Source organism: Miniopterus natalensis, chromosome 7, assembly GCF_054644295.1.
Source record: "Miniopterus natalensis isolate mMinNat1 chromosome 7, mMinNat1.hap1, whole genome shotgun sequence".
Taxonomy (NCBI): Eukaryota; Metazoa; Chordata; class Mammalia; order Chiroptera; family Miniopteridae; genus Miniopterus; species Miniopterus natalensis.
Window position 1 is genome coordinate 14065443 of NC_142087.1, and position 24258 is coordinate 14089700.

The window sequence follows — 24258 nt, forward strand, 5'->3', positions numbered from 1 at the left end:
TGCTAGTGCGGAGGGGCGAGTGGGAGTTGGTGCCATGCCACGCCACTCAGAGACAGTCACCTGCATTACCTCTGAGCCTTGGCCACCTCTAGTGTTCTCTGCAGATGGTGCTTGGCCTCTCACAGGGCACTTCTGGGGTTAGCAGCTCTCTCCCTGCCAGGGGCCATAGGGCTCCATGGCCTCTGCAGCCAACTCCCCACAGAGCCAACACTCGTGGTTGGGCATCCACCCTGGTCATTGTCAACACTGGGAGGCTTGTGGCTCCTTCACCACAGCCGCCCTGGGATGTCTTCTGAGGGACTTTTCCTGCAGTGGGCTTTTAAGCTGAGCTTTCTCTCTCCGACACCTGCACATCTTGGCCCAGTCTTCCCCCGGCCCCACTCTGAGGTGAGGCTGGAAAGCGGGCCTGGGCCTCCTTCTCTGGCTACAGGTCACACACACCCTTATTCTAGAGCAAGAGCTATTGCTTCTATTTAAGGCTCTAAATATCCACACCGGATGGAGAGGCAGTGGCCTCCTGCCCTCCCCTCCCCCCAGGAACAGAGAACTGGGGGCCCAAGCCCTTCCGGGAATTGGCCATGGGCCACCCTGGCAGTCCTGGGTCACAGGAAAGTGTCCATCATCAGCTGGGCCGCAGGCAGCACAGACAATGCTGGGCTGTCCTGGCCTTTAGCCACCAAAGATTGAGAGAGGCTGGGAGACAGCACCAAGAGATCCCTTTATCCCAGGAGAAGGCCAGGCCTGCACAGCCCTGGCCTTGTGCAGGCTGCAGGGTCTTAGGCCCACTCAGGCTCCCGGACACCTGGTGAGGACATTAGTGCAGGACAAGCTCCAGGGCCTGAGAAGTGAGGAAGAGGGAGAGCCCCCCAGACACACCTGAAGATTCACCTAGGCCTTCTGGGCCATCAGGGCATCAGAGCCCTGCCCCTCCCTGTGCCCCTCCGCCCAGGACGCATGTGGACCCCAACTGCCTATTGACCCTCTGGGGAGGAAGGCCCTGCTGTGCTGGGGAGAGGCTGCGGGAGGGGTATGAAGGAGAGGTATTGCCACCCTGAGCCTGTCCAAGGGCAACTTTCCCAGGAACCAGGAAGTGACCAGGGCCACGTTGGCGTCATCACTCTGACCTAAGGACTGGGATACAGCGAACCCAGACCGGCTTCCGGGGCCCTCAAACGCCACACACTCACAAGCTCGTGCACACGCACACACACACATGCTCACACGCACACACACAGGCTCTGGGGCAGGGCCCTGCCCCATGAATCATTCACACATGGCTGCCCGAAGGGGCTTTGTTTGCTCTCAGAGCACATGATTTGTTTTGGGGTGGGAGGGTGCAGTGGGCATCTCATCTAGAGCTTTCCACATCGAATTAGCATTGATTTCTCTCCGCCTATGCTTGGCCCAGAGGGTGGGGCCAGGGAGAATGTCGTACTTGGGAAGACACAGACCTGGGCAGTCTGTACCGGGACTGTTTCCTGCTGGGCACTGTTGGCCAGTGTGTGTTGGAGAGGCTGTAAGAAGTTTGGTGGTGACGGGGTGAGGTCTGTTTCATAGTACAGATGGGCAAACGGAGGCCTGGAGAAGAAAGCGCCAGGGGTGAGTCAGGCAGCACTGAGGCCCATCTGGGCTCTGCTGCTCACTCAGCGTGAAGGCTGAAGGCTTCCCTCCGGCCGCGCCCTTCTGCCCGCCGTGGGGGCGGTTGTGCATATCAGGCATGGTGCGTATGCTGGCGGCTACACAGACTTGGTGTCCACCCCACCAAAGGTGGCACCTGTCCCCAGTGCCCCACCACCGGCCCTGCTCAGACCACCTGCCCCAAGACCCAGACTCTCCTCTTCGGCTTGGGTACCTCTCTAGGGGCCAGGACCTGCACTGAGAGGAATAGTTTTAGTTTCAGGTGAAAGTCACAGATCTGTAGGTCTGCGCCGTGGAATACAGGAGCCACCGACGGCTGTGGGGAAGGGCTCACGCGCACAGTGTGCTGTACTCCACGTAAAATACAGAGCTTCAGAATTGGCGTGGGAAAAGAATGTACAATACCTCAGTTTTAACACAGTATTAATTACTTGTTGAAATTATAATGTTTTAAGATATATTGAGTTAAACAAAATAGGTTATTAAAATTCATTCTGTTTCTTTTCACTTTTTAATGTGGCTACTAGAAAGTTGAAAATTCCCTGGGTGGCTTGCGTTTGTTTCTATTGGCCAACACTGCTCCAGACTCTGGGAGCCCAGGAGTTGGCACCTGTTTAAGGAATGAGTCACAAAAGCTCAGGCAGGAAGGTGGGTGCTGTGGAGTAGAGGTGCTGGTGTCCCTGAGCTGGTGACATTAGGTGAGAGTGGAGCCACACGGATGGGTGGGGTGCACAGGAGGAGCAACAAGGCAGGCAGTTGGGACCTGAAGGCCAGAGGGTGGAGGCAGGCGCTCAGTGTGACCCCCCCCATGCTGGGATCCCAGTGGCACTGCCTCACCCCGCCTCTGAGTGTCCCCACCCCCACCCCCCATTTAACCCGGGTCCCTCCCCCTTCTCTTTCCGGGAGGAAGAGCAGGGTAGCCGGCCAGGAGCCTAGTGCTCCGGGGAACTATGCATCATGTAAACACGGCCCTGGCCACTGGCCTTTGTCAAAGCAGGCGGAGACCAGCCCAGTGAGGTGCACACCCCAAATTCAGAGCAAAGTCTGCCCCGGACTACAGCCCAAAGCCACACTGGCTGAGGGAGGAGAAGAGCTGGCTCTTCAGACATCCAGCCCCCGCCCGGCCGCCCTGGTGTTCGCACCTCCCTGGCCCGGCCCTCGGTGGGGCTGCTGGCTCCAGCACCCTACACTCCCCGACCTTCTTTGTGTGTGAATTATTGATGCCCCTGCTCTCCCCTGCCCGCTGCTGCGGTGACAGAGCCATGGAGGAGGGAGGCACTGCCTCCAGCAGCTGCACCTCTGCCCACAGAAGGCGGTCTGCGCCGGGCTTGCTGGGCTGGCGTAGCCATATGCCCGCCCGTGCTCCCAGGGATGGTGACTGTCCCGCCTTTCCCCAGCCCGCCTCGGGAGCCAGCGTGGGTCGCCACCGGGAGAGGGTGCCACTGGCTGTGGCCCCAGAGCCCGGTGTGGCGATTGGCGGCTCGCACAGTGCTGGGCTTGTGTGGGCTGCAGGGTGCTGGCGCCCACATAAGGGCATTGTTTGCCGAGGTAAAAGGGGTTTTTGTCTTCTTCTGGAGACGGGACAGAGGGAGAAACAATTTCCCCCATTCATCACTAATTCCCCCATTCGAATAGCAGCATATTGCCCCACGTTAAATAGATGGGCACGCGGGCCTTCCCTGCCGTAGGCATTCCGGGCACAGGTGGCGGGCTCTGCGTCCTGCCTAGATCAGAGCTCGGGAGGCCTGGGCTTGTGGAAATGTTCAGGGGGTATGGCCCCCCACTGCCTCCCTGCAGCCCCTCAGTGCACCCTTCCCTCTGTGGCTGGAACAGTCACAGGTTGGGGGCAGTCTTGTCCTGCTGGCATTGTTCTGGGCTCCAGCAGGCTGGCCTTGGGTGGGGTGCTATCCTGGAGGGCCTTCCGGCACCTAGCACAGGTGCTCCAGGTTTAACCAGAACACCCGCCGTCCAAAGAGCCCTGAGGCTGGAGGCCTGCACCCCTGAAAGGCCCAGCTCCTACACCCCAGTTCCCAGTACCCATGGGGCCAGCTGGGTTCTTTCACAGGGTCATAAAGTGTCAGAGCCCAATAGGGCGTCTGCGGCAACTCCCCGGATTTCAGATAAGAGTTGCCAAGGAGGCGGGCTGTGTCCAAGGTCGGGAGGCAGTGAGGCCCTGCACCTGCCCCCTGCCCGGGCATGGGGTTGGGTGCGTATGTGTCTTCCTTAAATCACATTTTTTTGGAGGGGGTGGGAGGAGGAAAGAATTAGGAATGGATCGGAACCCAGTTTGCCCAGCCTGGAATACTGACATTTCTCTCTGTTCCTTCTGTCCCTAAACTGTGACAGGCCAGCTCTCTGTGCTGGGGAGGGGCCCTCAGCCAGCCTTTCCCACAGGTACCAGCCACCTCAAGACTGAGGGGGGCTATGGTGGGCCACAGTAAGGACAGCTGGTTGGGCTCCCATCTCTCGGCCTCTCGGGGTTGTGGGGAGGAGCATGAATTACTCAAGAGACCAAACCAGACCCTTGTGGCACAAACCTGCCTTTCACTAGCTCCAGCCCTGAGGAAATTATTGGTTCCCATAAGTGAAGTCTGTGGCCTTCTTTGGCTTTGGGCACAGATGGGTCTGGGGGGGTGTCAGCCTGTGAGCCCAGCCTCCTGGGTGTGGACCTCCCTGCCCAGTGGTCTCAGCCCCAAAGGGGAGAGCACTTCTTCCCAGTCATCTCAGGAGAAGCCCTAGGACTGACTCCCCAGGTAGAAATTGGCCTGTCACTAATCACTGTGATGGGCTGTGCTGAGCGGCGAGGCCTGGGACACATTCTTACTCTGGAAGACTAGGGATCCCTCACCAGATGGACGGATGTGGTTTCTAGAGAGGCAGGGATGGCCCGGGCCCACCCAGGACAGCCCTGCCAATCTTGGGTCTGACCAGACACAGTATGTGAGGAGGTGATAAATACTCCAGGAAAAAATGGTAAAGGTGTCAGAGTAGGGGCAGAAGGCTAGTGAGGGAGGTCTTACTGAGAAGGTAACCTTTAAGCAAAGCTCTGGAAGGGAAGGAATGCGCCAGAGAGAGTGAGTGAGCCAACGAGCTAGGGACAGTGTCATGAGAAGAGGGAACAGCCAGTGCAGAGACTCTGAGCACAGCTGGAGTTGGGGGTGGAGGGATAGATTAAAGTTCTCGAAGCTCTTTGGAGCCCCGCCTCCTCTAGAACCCTTGTTTGGTTTCTTGCTTACTAGAGCATGAGTTCCCAGGGCAGTGGCCACCCCTGTTTTTTCACCACTGTGTCCCCAGTGTCCCTCATGGGCCTGACACCCAGTAGGTGTTCAAGAAAGGAAGAACCGACGGTCGAAGCAGCATCTTTCAGGTTCTGCCCTGTGCCCTCCTCAGATTTGGCACCGACTCCTAGGGATCCCAAGCAGCCCACTTTCCAGGCTGGGAAAGATACGTGTGTGTGTGTAGGAAGCAGGTCTGTTTTGAATTGAGAAGGTGGGGTGGAGGGAACCAAGGTGTTTTTTAGTGCCTACTGTCTGTATGTGGTATTATAGACACAAATACTACTTTACTGACGTGACCCCCATTTGGAAAGGAAACGGAGGCTCAGTGTGGCTTCTCCAAGGAGACACAACCCATGTCCATCCCCCTCACCGGCCCTTCCATTTTCTGCCTAAAACCCAGCTGGCAACGAGAGGCCCCGCGCTGTGGGCAGCCGGGAGCAGGTGGCGCCGGGCAGGCTGCGCGGGCCGGGTCCAGGGGGCTTGAGCAGTGTGATGGGAGGGCACCCCTTCTGGTGGCTCTTGTCCCTCTGATGTGGGCTCTGTGTGTGGTTGGCTTTCTCTCCCGCCAGGTGCCATGTGGAGGTGGGAGAGGCTTGGCCTTTGGGTAAATGGGGTGGGAGGAAATGGAGCTTTTGAACTGGGGCCCACTGGCCTGCTCAAGGTTTTTTTTATTTTGGGGGGATTTTTTGTGAAATATGTAAAACAGTTTTTCCCTTTGAACCATTTTTAATCTTGCAATTGAGCAGCATTAATCTTTCTTAAATGTATGTATAGCTCACATTTATTTCAATGTTTAATATAAGTCTTTTTGGGTCTTTATTTAGAAGTTTGGTGATTTTTTTGTGTGACCAGAAATAAGCCGTAGGAACTTGACTCTTGTACATATCAATTGGCCTGTGGTAAAATGTTTTCTTATACGTTGTTTTGAATCAGTTTTCTTATACATTGTTTTGCTTAAAGTCGCAGTTGCCAAGAACCTATAGATGACTGTAGAGTTAGTATCACTCTGAACAGAAATTCTGTATCCATTAAGCAATAACTCTCATCCCCCCTCCTCCCAGCCCTGGTAACCTCTAATTTTTTGTCTATGAATATGCCTAATCTAGGTATTGTATATACGTGGACTCATTCAGTATTTGTTTTGTTGTGTCTGGCTTATTTTACTGAACATAATGTTTTCAAAGTTCATCCGTATTGTAGCATGTGTTAGAATTTCATCCCTTTTTTACGGCTAAATTATATTCCATTGCGCAAATAGACCACATTTTGTTTATCCATTTATCTGGCAAAGTTTTTCAAAATGTAAATATTGTATGTTAGTCACCAATATTTTAAAATCTGGATATTTACATACTGTTTCAGATTTCCAGTTTCTTCTAAAAGCTTAGAATGCTTGGCCACATGAGGTCTGGGCTCCTGGCGCCTCACAGGTTCCATCTGCCCAGCTACTTTCCTTACGAAACTGGGGTGGCTTCTGTGTAGTGGGAGGGGGATGCCAGCGCCTGTGGCTCCCTGGCTGGGCAGCCCAGGTGCACAGCCCTGGGAGAAGGGCATTGGCACCTCAAGAGTCTGGGCCACCACCCTGGGCTTCTGAGCTGGGAATGCCTGCCCTTATATCCCCATTGCACCTGAGTCTCCTGCTCACTCAAGCCTGGGGAAGCATAGGGCAAAGGGGGTCCACACTCCTGGGAGAAAACCTGGTCAGGGGGACAGGTGGTTGGGGTGTTGCCTCTGGACCCATGCAGGGTATGGCACTGTGGAGGAGAAGGGGAGCCTGGGCCTCATCCCCGTGCTGAGTGCAGTGACACCTCACCATGGGCCAGGTGTAGTACCCATTGGCCCTCCTAGCAGCCCTCTCCTTCCAGAGGAGGAAGACAGTGCCCTCCAAGGTCCAGCAAGTGGCCTGTTGGTGGTGGGGTGCTAAGGCGTGAAGTGACCACGTGTAAGGTGGGCTAAGATAGGCACCTGCCAGAGCTCAGTCAGTTGGCCAGTATATGTCCATCCTTGCCTGGCAGAGGATCCTGAACCTCAGGTGTGGGGGCCTCTCCAGCAACAGGCCCTGCCCTAGTGGGTGGAGGGCAACTCTCAGTCCTGGGCCATGTGAAGGAGGCCTGACATGTCCCTGGGCATACCGCCTTCCTAGCAATGGAGGGAGGAGGAGGGCGGCTTTGAGCCAGGCCTCAAGGTTGACTGACATTTACTGAGCTGGAAGCAACATGGCAGGCAGGCAGCAGTGCCCAAGCCAAGTTCTGGAAAGGCAGGTCCAGTGGCAGCCAGTATAGTGGGACACGGGCTGGGAGAGGCTGCAGGGCTCATGGGACCAAGAACATACTGGGCAGGAGTCTGGACTCTATTCAGCAGGCTGTGGGGAACAGGAAGGTTATTGATCAGGGCAGTCTGATGATCAGGCCAGTGCTGGAAAACAGTTGGGTGGAGACACATATGATGGAGGGAAGCTGGGGTGCTGAAGAGGGAGGGCAGCCAAGGAGATTGGGTGGGGTGGGTGTGGTCTGGAAGTTGGAGGGTGGTTGGTGGCCCATTGACTTTCATGTGGTTGAGGGATTCACATTTGCCCCCCAGGAGGGCCTGCACCTCGGTGGCAGTCACTGTGTGCCCAGTGGGGACCAGGCCAGCATGCAGTAAACACTGCTGGGTAATTTGGTCATTCCCCAGACGCCTAGATTGGTGCTGGAGATAACTGCCAGGAGAAAACCAGACCCATCTGTGACGGAATGGGCAGTGGGGCCCCCGAGGTAGCAGGACTGCCGGCCTGGGGACCTGGAGTGCAGCTTTTTGAGGGAGCGGTGGGGCGGCGTGGGGCAGACGCTGGAGCTGCCCGGCAGGACGGAGGGAGCCGGGGCCGCGCAGAGGAGGGCGGGCAGCCTGGCCCAGGGGACCCGCGGCAGCCGAGGGGGAGGGGTGCCACTGGGCTTAGGCTTTTCCCATCCCCCTCTGCCCAGGGCCCCGGCTGCAGACGGGCAGCCCGGCCCCGCCCCCGGGCAGCCGGGAGACCGACGATTGGTTGCGGCTCTAGAGCCGCTCTGTCGCCATGGGGACGCTCTGGAGGTGCTGGTGCCCAGCGCCCAGCCCTGAAGACTCAATCTTCATAATCTGCAGGGTGGGGGTGGGGCTCTGCGCTGTGTGACCCTAGCCTGGGATGCGCTCTGGGTGCAGGTGCAGGTGCGGAGCCGCGCGGGCACCGGGCACCACTGAGAACCACTTGGTACTCACCTGATAGTGATCTGGGAGCTCGAGTGTAGCAGCTTCGGCCTTTGCTGTCTCAGCAGATCAAGCAGGAGGCTGGGGCTGGGTGAGGGAGAGGGGCCTGGAATATATCTGAAAATGTCTAGCCGGCCGGTTCAAGTCAGTCCTCCCGACGCCCTGGGCAGTGCTGCGCTCTCCCCAGCAGGGGGCGCCCTCGACAGAGCTTTGTTGGGCTGTCCCCTCATGAAAGCTGGGATGGCCCACTGAGGTGCAGGGCATGCAGACCCCATACCCTGCAGCACCAGGTATCCAGGGTTACTCTGCCATACACAGACGACAGATCTGGGTGGTGCTCTGTCTGTGCCCAGGCTGCCAGGATTGGACTGGGCCTGCTTGCAGGAGGAAGTGGGTAATGGGGGGTTACAGTGGAGCTATCCCTCCCTCCTCAGGCAGAGGAAGGAAAGATTCAAGGGTCTGCTGTGGGGAGGAGGTCCTGTGGGGAAAGGGTGTGAAAGGGCAAGGTTATAGTGAGCTGGGGGGGGCACTGGCCAGACCCCAAACAGCCTCTGGGGTGATCAAGGACCTCTTGCAGGCAGTAGGCCGGTCAGATCTATGGTCACAGCCACTCACTCCCAGGCCCTTGAAGCTGGGCCTTCCATGAGCCTGAATGTGGCATTTGTGGGTGTGGAATGCAGGAGACCACCACACCCTGCATACTCTGTGCCACTCTGATCCTGATGGGCCAAATTCATGGCAGAAGGACCCTGCCCCCACCTCTGGCAAGGCTAACCTCTTGGAATATCTTCAGTCTTCACCTCCTGCCCAGGGATGATTGACACAGGGCAAGTCCTCCCTGTGGCTATTGTGCCTACGATACCCCAGGGGGGAGGGATCTTAGGGGACGGTAGGTACTGGGGTGGGGTCTCACACCCAGGCCTCTTGTTTCAGACGACTCCTCCTCTGAGAGTGGCAGCGGCAATGGCTCCTCCACCCTGAACCCATCCACATCAAGCAGCACGCAGGGTGACCCCGCCTTCCCCGAGATGAATGGCAACGGTGCTGTGGCCCCCATGGACTTCACGGCCACAGCTGAGGACCAACCCATCAACCTGTGTGAGAAGCTCCCACCAGGCACAGCACTCGGCACGCCCTCCTACCCCTCAGAAAGCTGCGGCACAGATGGGCTGCGGAGCCGTGTCAAGTACGGGGTGAAGACCACCCCTGAGGTGCGTGGCGCTGCGGGCCTACCTGAGCCTGGACACTTCAGGGTGTGCAAGGCTCAAGTGAAGTTGTATGTGCCCAGAGTTGATGCCAAGTCAGGGTGGGGGCCATGGGTGCTATGCCATCATTTTCCTAGGGAGGCTCTGGTATGGGAGCCCACGCTGTGTGACCTCAGCAAGGCCCTCACTTCTCTGAGCCTCCGTCCCCATCTATGAAGTGGGGCTGATGGCCCTTGTCTTCGAGGAGGTGGTTGGTGATGTGTGGTGTGTCCCCTCCCACAAGACGGAGTCAGCTGTAACAGCATCAAATGGCCACAGAGCCCCAGGGCCACTCTGCAGGCCCACCCCCTGCATGGTACAGAAAAAGGGTGAGGCCTTTGTGGCACAAGCGATGTAGCTGTGGGAAACTCAATAGGCCAGGCTGATTGAGGGTGGGGAAAGGGCGGGCAGGGCAGGTGCCCCCCCATACTTATTTTTAGACAGGAAGGAGGAGAGAGAAACATCGAGGTGAGGTAGAGATACTGATCGGCTGCCTCCTACATTCCCCCTACCAGGGATCAAGCCTGCAACCCAGGCACGTGCCCTGCTGGCCACCCTTGGGTGCACGAGACAACGCCCAACTGAGCCACACCAGCCAGGCCACTCCCCCATACTTCTGGAAGCTGCCTCTGGGCCACTAAGGTTTCTTGCAGTGCAGCACTGGGTGCATGAGCACTCCTGGGAGCAGTTTCTCCTGCCAGGGCTGGGGGCCAGAGGTGCCTTCTCAGAGCGCTGTAGGTGTGGGCTCTAGCCACGTAGCCCTGCAGTTTCCTTTCCCTCCCTCGGCCTGTTTTCTGCAGGGGGATGGCGTGTTTCATGAGAAGATCCTGTACGAATGCCTGTGTTTAGTTGTCGCTGTGTGTCTGAGCTCTGATGTGGAGCTGTACTGGCCAGAGCATGGCCTCCCCTCTTTGGGTCTAAGGAAAAGGCATGGCCGCTGTCTCCACTGAGCGAAGCACTGGAGAGGGAGAGTTTGCCACCATGGCCTCAGGCCACATGTGTGGGCCCAGCAAGTGAGAGCATGAATGCCACCAACGGCTCTCATCTTAAGTTTCTCTGTCTCTGACTGGCTAAGGAGCAGTTTAGGAACGTGACTTGTACTCAGAGGATCTGGGTGTCTCCCCTTTAAAGTCTGTGTATGGATCAGGAGAAAGGCACAAGGCCAGTGGTTCTGGGGCAGCCAACCCCTGTGGGGATGGTCAGAGGAAGGCCTGATGGTGTCCATTTTCTTCCATTTGTTCGTCAACAAGAGCTGGGATTCCCTTCTGAACCACCATGTGGCCACATCGCAGGGTCTGACCTGCAGCTCTTTGTTTCCTGGACCCAGTTACCTGCTAGATGCCCACCACCTTGAGGACAGGAACCTTGTCCAGGACGCTGCTAGTCAGGTCCCAGTGAGTAAAGTCAGGACTCGCCAAAGAGCAAACTTTCTAAAAGGCAATGACAGTGTTCCTCAGGTGGGAGGAGAGTGGGGAGTGCATTCCAGACTTGGGGGGTGGGGGAGTAGAGGGCTGGTTCCCTTCTCTGCTCTAGGACCCAGTGAATGCCCCATGCCCTGCGCTACACCTGGTCCCCTCTCCCGCTCTGCATACTCCCATTCCGCATCGGGGGGAGTGGCAGACAGAACCCCAGCCTAGAAGCTTTGGGAATGCACTCTACCTAACAGACCTGTTGCCTTGGCTGATTCCCTCTCCCAGCCCATCTGTTCCTCCCCAACAGACAGTGCACTGGCTGCTTTTGTGACAGCTCGGTTGTCAACTCAGGGATGCAGCCCCTTGGGGATCAGGGAGAAAACCTGGAAGTCAGAACAGATCTTGGCACAACCAGAAGAGGCTGGCTGTTGGTGGGAACCCTTTCTGTGTCTGCCTTTCCCTCACACAACGTGGCAGGTCATGGTGTGGACACTGCTGCTTAGTAAACCACTAACACTCTCAGCTCAGGGCCTCCAGGACACCAGACCTCTGCGTGAACTGTTATAGGCATCCTTCCTACAGCCACCCAGGGAGGGGGTGGCAGTGTAGCTGTCCCCAGTTCACAGATGAAGGGAAGGGAAGATGACTTGCTCAGGGCCTTGCAGCTGTGGCTCATGTGGCAGTTGGGTGTGCTTGCTGTCCGTTTCCAAGCTCACTGTGGCTGTCGGAGTTGACGAGAAGGCCTGGCCTGACTACATTGCCCATCCTCTCTCAGTCCCCCCCCTACAGCTCTGGGAGCTACGATTCCATCAAGACCGAGGTCAGTGGCTGCCCTGAGGACCTGACTGTGGGCCGGGCTCCCACAGCAGATGACGATGACGATGACCATGATGACCACGAGGACAATGACAAGATGAACGACTCTGAGGGCATGGACCCTGAGCGTCTCAAGGCCTTCAACGTGAGTGCCAGTGAGGGGCAAGAAGGGTTGGGGCAGCAGCCAGGGCCAGCCCTTCCCACAGCCTGTCTCTCCCACAGATGTTTGTGCGTCTCTTTGTGGACGAGAACCTGGACCGCATGGTGCCCATTTCCAAGCAGCCCAAGGAGAAGATCCAGGCCATCATCGAGTCCTGCAGCCGGCAGTTCCCCGAGTTCCAGGAGCGGGCCCGCAAGCGCATCCGCACCTACCTCAAGTCCTGCCGGCGCATGAAGAAGAACGGCATGGAGATGGTGAGCCCCTCCTGGCCCAGCCCGTCGTTCTTGCACTGGACAGACCTCCAGCCCACTCCAGGATTGCTGGGCGTCCCCTTGGCCAGACACTTGACCCATAATCCTCCCAGTGTCCTGGAAGCAGGCACCATGATCCCTGTTTCACGGGAGGAGGGGGGGCTGAGGTTCCTAAAGACAGTACAGCTCCACAGATAATGGCGCCAAAGCTGACCCCAGCCCTGCACTATCCACCTTTATGGCAGGGTCTCTGTGTGAGCCCAACAGTGCTCTGTCCCTGTTCCGCCTACAGACCAGACCCACCCCTCCCCACCTGACCTCGGCCATGGCAGAAAACATCCTGGCAGCTGCCTGTGAGAGCGAGACGAGAAAAGCAGCCAAAAGGATGCGCCTGGAGATCTACCAGTCCTCCCAGGTACGTGCTCACTACCAGCCACTGTCATGGGGTTGCTCCCGGGCTGGTGGGCATCAGCCATCTCACAGACATGGGGGCCCCAAGTGCAAAGGCACCTGCAGTCCTCAGAGGGTGGCGGAGCTACCAAGAGGGCAGCAGTAATGGAGTGAGATGGGGAGGAGCCTGGTCACCAAGGCCCTGCAGGCCCTAGGAGGGTTTTCAGTGGGGGCGGGAACAATCAGACCCATCCCACAGAGAGGTGAGCAGAGCCAGGAGGCCCTGGGCGAAAGAACCAGGGAGAGGGAATAGTCCTGCAGGATGCAGCACTGGGTCCCAGGAACTCTGGGGCCACAGCCTTTGTGCCCCTGTCCAGGGACAGTGGCCAGGGCTTGCCACTGGCTCCCCAGTGCCTCCCTTCCCCTTGCAGGACGAGCCCATAGCCCTGGACAAGCAGCACTCCCGGGACTCCGCAGCCATCACCCACTCCACCTACTCACTGCCAGCCTCCTCCTACTCCCAGGACCCCGTGTATGTCAATGGTGGCCTCAACTACAGTTACCGAGGTTATGGGGCCTTGGGCAGCAACCTGCAGCCCCCTGCCTCCCTGCAAACAGGAAATCACAGTAATGGTGAGTGTGGGAGACTACAGCCTTGGGAAGGAGGAAAAGTAACTCCATGGCACAGGGACCCTCCCCATCTCATAATCTTAGCCAGTCTCTAGATTGGAAATCCAGGGAAACTTCAGCTGATTAAAATAAAACCTACCCTCCTCTCCCAGGAGGTGTGCTTCCTTCATTGCACTGGGGGGCCTCTCTCTGGCTCTGCTCCCCCTCGTGGCCATTGTGAGCTAAGCACTAAGTTCCATGCAGCCAAAGCCCTGCCTGTTCCCCGAGTGGAATCCTCTCCATGCCCCATTTTACCCACCCTGACCAAGGCTCAGTGAGGTGGGGCGGGTGGAGCCAGGACTTGGCCCAGTTCAGTTGTAGCCTCAGCTCCAGACCTTACTTGTGAGATGAAGGTTCTTACACCCCATTGCAGGGCCTCAGCCCTTGTCCCAGCTAGGTCATCCAGCGTGGTTCCCCAGGTGCTCCCCTGTAGCTTCCCAGGCGACTCTGATGCCGACTAGACCTAGACCAGTACTGGGGAAACAATCCCTGAAAAGATACAAACCTCCCCGTAGAGTTAGGTGCTGCCCTGAGTGGGGAACTGGAGTGGAGATCTCGGGGCCATTCACACTGAGGCCAGGGTGGGGGTGGGGGGCAGGGGAATAGCAGGTCCCGTTGGTGGAAAACAGTCTGGTGGCCTTGGGGAGCTGGCAGGGGTGGCTGGGGTGATCTCTTGGGCCAGGCACTTGGATTTTTGTTCTGTTTGCAATGATTGATAGATTTTATGAATTGTACTCTGTCTGCCCGCGATGAGGTTTGAAGGGGAGGGGAAGAGCTGGGGGTGGCACCAAGTTGCTGCTTGAGGAGTAGGCTGGAGGCAGGTGCCAACCACAGGCCAGGGAACCCTGGTTCTAGGTCTTGGCTGAGAACATGCCTGAGAATTCCTCTCAAGCCCTTGGCTGCAGGAGACCCTTGGGTGTTCCTGGGCAGTGAGGGACTGGTCCCTACCCATGGCAGAAAGCCCAGGCACCTTCCACTCACCTTGACCCCACCAGGAAGTGTGTGCAGGTCACTAGAAGATTCCTGCCTGGGCTTAACTTCTCATCCCCTTGTAATGCCTCTTAACCTAAAAATACGAGGCTGTCTGGTCCTAATCCCTGAGACTGAGGGGTGGGATAGCTGTCCAGGCAGCTGCTTTCCTTCTAGAAAGAGCCATCTGGCAGCCCTGCTGAGTGGGGACTCTGTTAGTATGTGTCTGAAGACAGGTCCCAGGGCAGGGAGGTAAGAGCCCCTCATACACAGGGAGCCTGGAGCCCAGTCCTTCCTAGGCAGCAGGCAATGGTGATAAGCCTCCACCTGGCGCCAGGAGGCATGGCCTGTCTCAGGGCTGCAGCTGCCAGGGCTGCTCCTGCCTCTTAAGAGCACCGGGCCTGCTGCCTCCCTGCCCTCTTCACACCCGCCAGAGAGGCTCTGAGGGAGGTCACTGGCTCTGCCCTGGACCTCCCCAAGCCTCAGTCTCCCGTCTGTGAGCACCCTGGTTCCTTGGAGGTGGGTGGCAAGATCACTGAGAGAGATCTGCTGATTTACCTCCTCGCCTTGGGCAGTGTGTCCTGTGGGCACTGGGCTTGAGTCGAGGAGTTGGAGAGTAACTAGCAGCCGCGTGTCTGCAGGGGTCCCAGTCCCACTCCCCCCCCAACCCTCTAAATGACTGTTTAGGCAGTTTGGCAGCCATACCAGCGGCTCAGAGCTCCTCACTGTGCTCTTTAGGTTGTCACCTGGAGATGCAAATCAGCTTAGATAGGATTGGCTCCGCCTGCCTTGCCTAGTGTGCTAGGCTACTCACGCTGCCCCTCCAGCAGCCACCTGGCAACCTGAGCGTCCTGCAACCAGAGCCGGAGGGAGGATAGCTCCAGATCAGATTGGCCGCAGGAAACAGGAACTTTCTCCTTTCTAGGCTGTAGCTAAAGTGGAGGAGAGATGAAGGGCAGCTCTGAGCACAGGGTGAAGAAGACAGGACTTGGGATGGAGGGAGGAAAGAGAGGCTTAAAGCCCAGGGCCAGCTCACAACCTGTGGCAGACGGCTCCAGCCTTCCTCTACCACCTCCAAGCGTTGTGTGGAGGGGACAGGGAACCACACCCCCCCTTCCCCTCTGGGTCCAGCCCCTGCAGCATCCAGGAGTCAGCAGACACCCCTGCTCCCTCCTAGCCTGTTTCATTTTGATCACCAATCAGTCACCTGCTTGGCTGCTGATTTCAGCAAGTTGCAGCCCTGCTCCTTCCTCCTGGTTTCATTTTAACAGACTTAACTGTTCCCTTGACTCACAATTCCAAGGATGTTCCTTAGCAAGGTTCCTAGGACCTCCTTCCTGATGTCCATGTTCTCTAGAGAGAAAAATAACCCCATGTGACAAACCGTCCCATCTTAGACTCCAACTTCCTTCCCCATTTGGGCTCTGCACCAGCTTCCTTTTAGTAGCAGTCTAGCTTTCAATATTTCTCTCAAGATGTTACTTCTGGTGTAGGTGTCTGCAATGACAAGAGCTTGTCCATCTCTCTTTATAGCAGCATTAAAACTGCCCTGTAAATGCAATAATGAATGAAACCGCTATCAGAGCCTCCAGGGTAGTAGGGAGATGGCTGATAATCGAGAACAGCCTCACACACCATGTAAGATAACCTCTGCATAGGGGCAGTGGGGGATGGAGCAGGACTGACCTAGTTGAGTCAGAGAAGGCCTCCATAAGGAAGCACCAGCTCCCACAGCCCCAGATTCTCACTTCTTGGATATTTTCTTAATGAGCACCTCAAAAGAATGCTTTTCAAATTTCAGGAGGATCCATGTCTCCTGAGAACCCATTCAGGGAGCCTGACACCTCTCTGAAAGTCCTTTCCTGGTGGGCCTGTGCAGGCCATGCACGGGTTTCACAGGCATGGCTCAGCCCCACAACAGCCTCCTCATGTTGCAGATGGGGACCTAGGCTCAGGGAAGTTGGAAAATGGCCTTGGAGTGGCAGAACAGGCCTCGAGCCCAGGCAGGCCTGGTTCCGAAGCCAGTGGCCCACCCTTTAGAGCTGCTTGGAAAAGGCGGAAAGGAACCGGCCTGGTGGGCCCCCAACACCCCTTCTAGTATACTTCAGAAGATGTCAGGCTTCCTCTTTCCTGCAAAAGGAAGGTGACTCCTCCAGACAGCACTTCTGGGTCCGGTCCTGACCATTCAGACCCGCACACACCTATTCCACTCTCTCCTGTCCCAGGAGAATTAACCTGCCCCACTTGGATGCAGAAGACCTCAGAGTGAGGGGGACTCAAGGCTCCGCAGCTCCTCAGAGATGGGCTTACAGCCCCCGCCGTCTGCTGTGCTGCAGTCAGTCTTGGCCCCACCTCTTTCCCACAGCCGAGCAGGCAGCTGGCCTTTCTTGCTTCTCTCCAGCCTGACTGCAGCCCCTTCCCTGAGCGCATGCATACATATGGGTGCTGGTTTTCCTGGTCTTCTGTGGCTCCACTCTGACTCTGGGACTGCACACTCGTCCCTCTCAGGGGTCAGGCCTCTGCTTACCTGCATCTTGACCCCCACCTCTGCTGACAGGCACCCTATTGGGGAAGGATCACATACACACCTGTACCTCCACCAGACACACTGACAGCCTTCTTCTCAGGCACAGTCAGTTGAAGCTCTGCTCACCACACTGGGGAGTCGGGGAAGTTCCTTTGCCTTGAGGTGTCCTCTTCACTTGGAGACCAGAGCTGGGTTGTGTGCCTGTTGGGGGAGCACCATCTACCTGATGGTCCTCAGAAGGCAGGGTGTGATCAGTGCCAGGGAGCCCTGTTCCCCACCTGACACCAAGCCCATGCCCTTGTCCCATGCCACGCCGCCCTGAATGCAACACCATGTGTACATGGTATCTTGGTAAACCTCACAACTGCCAGCCTCAGCTTCTTCCACCTGTCACATGGTGATGACAGGTTTCCTCCCTTGCAGGATCACCCTGAGGGTTAATAGAGAACCCCATGTCTCGTCTGCTGGTCCCAGGCCCCATTCTAGGCCCCTAAAGGTACAACTATCAAAATAGACAAGGGCCTCAGGCCCAAGTGCCTGACCCCCAGCAGGCCCCAAGGACAACAAAGGATGACAGCACCTCCCAGGTGCCAGGCAAGGTGTCCACTCCCTCACCCTCCCCTTCCTTTCCACAGGGCCCACGGACCTCAGCATGAAAGGTGGGGCCTCCACCACCTCCACCACGCCCACACCCACGCCCTCCAGCAACAGCACCAGCAGGACCATGCCCACCGCCCAGCTCAGCCCTACAGAGATCAGTGCTGTGCGGCAGCTCATCGCTGGCTACCGAGAGTCTGCTGCCTTCCTTCTGCGCTCAGCAGATGAACTGGAAAACCTCATTTTACAGCAGAACTGACCCCAGCGGCACCTGGAGTGCACTACCCTAGGGAAGGAGGCTGTCCTGGCCCAGACCCAGCTTCCTGCCTCACCAGTTGGTACATTTCGTTTTTTGAAAGAGGTGGGATCCAAGAGAGCTGTTTCTAGCCACACTCCAAGCACCTGAGACTTTGGGCACAAGGACACTTTTTTTTGGAATCTCACCACACGGGTGCTCTGACCTGCTTGGAAGAGGCCAGTGGGGCAGCTTTGGAAGGGCTGGGCTCCCTTGACAGGGCACTGGGGCCACGGCTCTATTTAGTATCATCTTTGTGGACCCTGATGTTAGAATCCCACTCCCAGATAATTACCTTTCAAGTCTTAGGTGAGCAAAATTGCATATTTATTGAGAAAAACAAAGTGGACCCTTTCTTCCTCTCCCCTTAGTAATTTATTTTTCTGAAAATGGATTCTTTTGTGTTTGTACAGATTGCCAGTCTGTGTCTGTCTGATCAGAAGGATGTCTCCCTGTAACCTAACATTCCATATCACTACACTGGCGTGGGCGGGGGGCCAGCAGGGCAGGGTTGTGGTGGGACAGGCGCCAGGCGCGCTGTCCCTCTGAGTGCCCAGCACACCAAGCAGGAGGACCTCACCCACACCCACTGCAAAGCAAAGACAAACACACGGCTCTCCCCAACCAAACCAATTCCACAGAAGCCCCAGCCATGGCCACCTGTATTCTACCTCACACTCCGGCAGGGCTTTCTCCAGGATGTGCCCTGAGCCTGTTCTGAATGGCTATCTCCCAACTCCCCCACACAGTGTGTCTGCCTGGGAGGTAAGTCCAGATGGGTGGCAGGAGCAGCCGGAGCCTACAGAGGGCCCCAGCCCTCCAAGCTGCAAGACAGGACAGAGCACTGGGAGATGGCAGCCAGTCAGTAGGGTCCTGGCCCTCACCCTGCCCCCAGGGAGTCAGGTTGAACATTTCTCCGCACAGACCCAGGGCCCTCAGATACCTGCTGGGAAAAGCCCATTTCTTCAGGGTGAGCCCCCAGCCGACAGGCAGCCACTGAACAGGAAAGACAGCTGTGAGCTCCTGGGCCGACTCTGTCTCTGTCCCCTGCCCCCATGGTTGAAATTAAGGGACCATCAACAACTGGAGTAGCCACTTGGGTCCTCCTAAGACCAGCCCTTCTTCTGGAGGGACCAGTCCTAGAAAAAAGCTATAATCCCTGGAGTGTGAAAAGAGACAAAGAGAAAAGGCTGGCCTGGTTTCCTTCCTCCCGATAGGCACTTCCTCTTGCTCAGTGCAATACCTACCAGTGCTGCTAAAACCAGGGATTCGCCCAGACCTCAGAAGGCCCACGAGGCCTCTCCATGCAACACTCCGTAGCCATGACAGCAGCCCTCTGCTGCCCGCCCCTGCCCAGAGCTGGCAGAAGCCCTCTGTTGCCTTTCCTCCCTCAGAGCAAAGAGGCCCCAGGGGAGCCAGGGCTGAGTGGACCCTAGGACGGCCACTGAGAACGGCCTGACCCCAGAATAGGTATCCCTTCTCAAACCAGCTCCTCTGCAGCTGTGGCAGACCACCCTCAGGAGGGCCGGGGATGGGGCTCCAACGTGGGTGTCCCACCCTGCCTCAGGTCCAGAAACTGAAAGGCAGGTGCCCCACTCCGTGCCTACTTCCAGCCCCTAGAGGTTGGGGGTGGTCTTTTATCTCTCAAGTGGCCTCCAACACCCTATCCCACCACACCACCTCTGCCTTGCACCTGACCCATCCCCAGGCCTCCGGTCGGGGCCAGGATACCTGAGACCCCCTTAGCACAGCACAAACTCCAGTGCCCAAGGCCTCTCCCACACCCAGCCATCCACATGCCCATCCTCCACCTGCTCAGTACACTCCCTGACGTTTGAATTTGTGTAAATATTTATTTTTGTGTGTGAACAATATTACAAAGTAATCAGTAGATCTTTTGCAAAATGTTACCCCAGGCAATTTGTGAAATCTTAATGTTAAAAACTGGCAGAGACAATCGCCGCCTTAGAATTCATGGTATCAATTGCTTAACGTCATTTCTCCTCCCAGAGGCAGTGCCCAAGCCAGGCATGAACAGTTTGCTTTTAACAGACAGGAGTGAGGAGGACTGGGGAAGGGGCTCCTGCCACCACCACACAAGGGATTAGACCTAAAGATCACATAAGCTACAGTTTGAAGTCACATTTTTCTGAGTTCAGGCTGCTCTAACTCTGACCACCTTCAGCCGACCTAATACTGCGGTAAGAGCTGAGGTTCAATGTGTGTTAAAAAGAACACCAGTGGCACTAGTCCACAGGGGCTCTCAGAAGCTCCTCCAGGACGGATTCTGAAGGGGGGTCCTTCCCAATGGAGCTACACCAGAAGCCCTGGAGATGGCAGCATTAGGAGCAAGTTACTATGCGGAAACAGGATTCCATTAGCTAGTTCAGTCAGGGGGCATGTTCTGTTTGGCTTTTGTTTTAAAAGATGCAGCTTCAACCCCACCCCTCTCCTCCTGACTTGGGAGAGCACCCAAGAGCTGGTTCTGCTGAACCTTGCTTCTGTCCCACCATCACCCCAGGGACAGCCTTCTCCCAAAGCTCTGCCCCACAACCAGTTAAAATTCTTATGGAGGGAGGGCCTCAGCACAAATTAGTCATTTGGAATCCAAAGTAAAAGGTGATTCAAATGGAACACACCAATTCCAGAGTCTTTGCAGGGGCCTAATCCTGAGAGAAGGGAAGGGCAGAATCCAGAGAATGGGGATTGGTCTTCGTGGCGGGTCATCTAGTAAACCAGAAATCGTGTAGCGCATCTAAAACTCATTTACCCTTACCACGCGTACAAACAGACAGCGTACATCCAAGAACAGCATGGAAGGGGGCAGGCAAGGGGCTAGGAGGGTTTTAGAGGACTTCAGACAGGTGGAAGCCAGCCATCCCTATTCCCGAGGGCCACTTACGACTCCAGGGGTGGTTACTGGATTAACTACCAGTTCATTTTCAAAATGCTGCTTTGAACTCAGAGGGTTGATACATTTAATTTGTAATTTTTTGTAAAACTTTTTACAAGATAGTAAAGTATTTCACCAGAATACCAGTTTCAATCCGTCCATGGTCTGATTTTTATATAATTTAGTGGTGCTTTAGAAACTTTGTTTTTGTTGTTTCTGGGCTAAACAGCTCAATCTTTTTTCGCCTGTATCTACCTAAGACCAATGTGAACCTTTGTATTTTTGCTCCTAATTTTGGACTCAGTGAAAGTGTACTGTTTACATGTACAGATGCCCCAGTCCCTGTGTGTTCTGCAAGACTCGCTCTTGAGGAGGAAGGTGCACCTCACTAAGCTCATCTGCTTAGCAAAGCCACAAACAAAAACCTCTCACTTCTTACCTATGTTTCCACCTAAAGACAAAAAACTTACACCACACAGTACTACTCAGATTTACTGAAAAACACTTTTCTAAGCCAGAAAAATCTCTGTGCAGCAGATGGCCCGAATTCATCTGTCTACATGTGGTCCATTTAGAAGCAGGCTCAGAACAGAGACCTCCCGTGGCCATTGGTGGGTGACTGCACGGACAGATGAAAAGTGAAAGCAGGATGTGGCTGCAGAGCTGTGGGATAGATACAATTCTCCAAGCAGCCTGGGAATGGGAAGACTCGTGACCAGGGTCAAGCCATCCAGGATTTAGGGACAACCCACAGTCATCAGTCCTCTGGCATAATTCAGACAGGTTTTGGAAGAGCGTGAGTGCCCTACCTGGGCAAGATTTTAAGAGTCTCCAGTGCAGATGGCACGAGCATTTCTTCAGGGTTCCCCTGGAGGTAGCTGGTACATGAGGCATCACCTCTGGGGAGGAGAGGGATCCAGACGGTAAGCATATGGCACTTAAGGCAAACAGTGGATGGCACCAACTTTTAAAGGTGACTCTTTATTACTTAATCAATGGCTTCACCTCTAAATTATATTTTTACAGATATGCACCTATGCAACTTAACGTGGCTCTTCTAAGCAGGTGAGAACTTCCTCTTCAATGCTCTATAAAAATTCTTTGTGTTCTATATAGTGAGTTTTTCCAGTAAATGTGGCTTAATATTTTAATTCTTAGACTGTGTCTTCTCTATGTGATGCAACTAAATTCTGTTTTGTTTGTGGAATGACTAGCACAGGCCAACTCCCTCTCCCCTCACTTAACAAAAGACCAATGAGCTGTTAATCGAGCTGTTATCTCCATGGTATTACTTGCTAAATGCACTGATTTCATAAGTATGTGGAATCCTTCTTCTTTTGAATCTGTATATCATATATAAGACTGAATCTACTTAATAAACACTGAATAACAAACTGAATGCTTCATTTCCACTGTGTCCTCTCAATAGCAGCGCTGCCAGCTACACCTCTTCCTCCCAAATCTAGTTGAGCGCCGAAACACCTTTCTACTAGTAGATTCCACCTTTTCCTGGCCAAAAAGCTAGCACACAGAAGGTCCTCAGTAAGTTTTCCTCAACAAAGGAATTTGTCATTTCCTTCGGCACCTAGCCGGTTAGAAAGGGAAGGAGATGAATCTTTCCTGGTGTTCGACAATCTCGCAGTAATATTCCCAGGGAGATGCCCTTGCCTCCACTTACAGGTGAGTTAGCAGGGGCACACTGGAGGCACACCTCACCTCGATTCAGCCAGTGACCAAGCCAAGTCTTAAACTCAGCTGTTCACCTGTAAACTGCACCCTTCCCACTCCCCTCGCCCCAGTGCGCAGCTCTTCAACCAAGAGAAACCAAACTCACCTAACAGCCCCAAGTGCTGGCTTGGGAAACTGAGGAAACACTATCGCTGGTCCTGAAGCTTCACTCTTGACATTACACTAGACACAAAACCCTGGATCCACCTTGAAGGAAACAAAAGGGCTGCTTTTCCAAAGATGTTTACTTGCGCACAGATGTTTTTCATCCTATATATATATCATTTAGGTTAAACTTTAAAGGAAAACTTGCAGGAATATGGGTAGGAACAACACTTGTCATGAGTTTAAAAACAATTTTGACCATAAGTTAAATGCATAAACATGTTTTACTGTTAAAATTGTGTCTGTACACACACACACAAACACACACAGAAATTGTTTTCAAAAAATTTTTTGTAATAGCAGAAGAATCTTTTGAAAATAGAAATTCTATGCAGCTGCCAAATACATAAAATAAAAGGAGAGAGGCCAATAGTTTGAAGCACTGTACCCAGGGAGTGCACTCTGGGGCTAAGATTCATAACGATAATACCAAGTACAGTCAAAGCAGGTGACCCTCAGGACCCTATCTTTTCACTCACACATGGGGACCACAGGTAGAAAATCCTCACATGAAAACTATCCTAGTGAATCTGCTGCTGCTGAGAATCACCAAGGGAACATAAACCTCACAACCTGGGACAACACATCCAGACTCCAGACCAGCCACGTGCAGACCGTGCTGGTCGACTGGGACAGCACTTACCTCAGGTGAAGCCGCAGCTCCGCAGTAGCGCTGGGATCCTGGGATCCAAGAGTTAGAGGGCGAAGCACTGCTTGGTCCCCATTTGGCTGCTTTAATGGAGCTCCCGGCCACTGCTGTTAACAGCGCAAAAGACATCAAATGGCAATGCCCCCTTAGAGCAGGGAACACAAGTTTACAGTGACCAAACAGGCCACCCTCACTTTCACTCAGTGATGAACAGGGAAGAACACCCACACACTACAGGAAACGGAACCTGGAGCAACACTGTAGTTCATCCGACACACCTGACCTCTTGCTGGCCATTTACCCAAATTATAATACAAAAAAAAAAAAAAAGAGAGAGAGAACTCAGTTTTAAAAATACAAAACTGATGGGGCTGCAAATATCACAAAGGCTGGTAAACTTACGGAGCCGGTGTACATGGCAGAAGTGGCCATGATTTTACTTTCAATTCTGACCTTTTAGAGATCTGAATTTAGATTGTGTTTCATGACATCTCACAGTAAGTAAATCCCAGTTCCCAGAAATGCTAGTTAAATCCTATCATACATAAATATACCATCACAGCAGAAAATAGGCAAAGGGAAAATCTCCAAGTCCTGGTTTCCGGCTCATTTACGTCAAGAAATATTAACAAAGATCTTCCACTTGTGTAGCCCCAATACAGGGAGACAATTATAACAGGACCTGACTTAAAGCAGCATAACAAACCTTGACAAAATAAATTCTGAAAAAAGAAACAAAAAAACCACACACGCCACTGCATTTTTAAAGTAATTTAAAATGCACTATGGGAGTTTAGTAGTTACCAGAAACCTAAGAATCCTTTGCAAAGTCACCTCTCCCCTCCTTGATCTTTTGTCATAAACGCAGATTAGGTTTATCACCAGTCAGGGGCTCTTAAATGAGGGGCCCCAGCTGCCTGAGCTCTTGGGCCATCTGAAACAGTATGCACAACTCCACGGGCATGCGCATTCCTGGGGGGAGAGAGCCCAGGCCTCCCATCAAGCTCCCTCAGTCCGTGTTCCCAGAAAGGCCAACCGCCACGCACTGGCAGCTTTGCTACTCTTTTTTTTCATACACCTTCTGTCCACACCTTTAGGTAGTTAAGAGATGTTCATTCCAGGCTTTTAAATGATCCACAGAGATAAGAGGAAGCATAAGGCACCGTCAAGGTTTGGTCTCCACTATTACTCTAAGGCCATAAAGCCACCTTCTTGGTCACTTTAAACAGCAACCACACAAGAGGGCAACACAGCCTGTGCCACCTCCTCCCAGGGCACAGGGCAGGCAGATGCTTGCCCCCCTGAAGCCCCTGATATAGGAGGGCTACTGTATTAAGCACATGCACTCCTCTCAGGCA

At 54.7% G+C, this 24258-nt stretch overlaps 1 protein-coding gene across 4 annotated transcripts in view; it reads left to right on the plus strand.

Moving 5' to 3' along the window:
• Positions 1 to 21757, plus strand: part of NOL4L (nucleolar protein 4 like) — a 65475-nt gene extending 43718 nt beyond the window's left edge. For all 4 annotated transcript variants that reach the window (XM_087818800.1, XM_016200637.2, XM_087818801.1 and 1 more), the window contains 6 exons: positions 9069 to 9346; positions 11567 to 11752; positions 11830 to 12021; positions 12311 to 12433; positions 12840 to 13041; positions 17209 to 21757. In XM_087818800.1, the coding sequence (XP_087674926.1) occupies positions 9069 to 9346; positions 11567 to 11752; positions 11830 to 12021; positions 12311 to 12433; positions 12840 to 13041; positions 17209 to 17429 (1202 nt within the window). In that variant the 3' untranslated portion in view covers positions 17430 to 21757. The remainder of the gene's footprint in view (positions 1 to 9068; positions 9347 to 11566; positions 11753 to 11829; positions 12022 to 12310; positions 12434 to 12839; positions 13042 to 17208) is intronic.
• The last annotated feature ends 2501 nt before the right edge of the window (positions 21758 to 24258 follow it).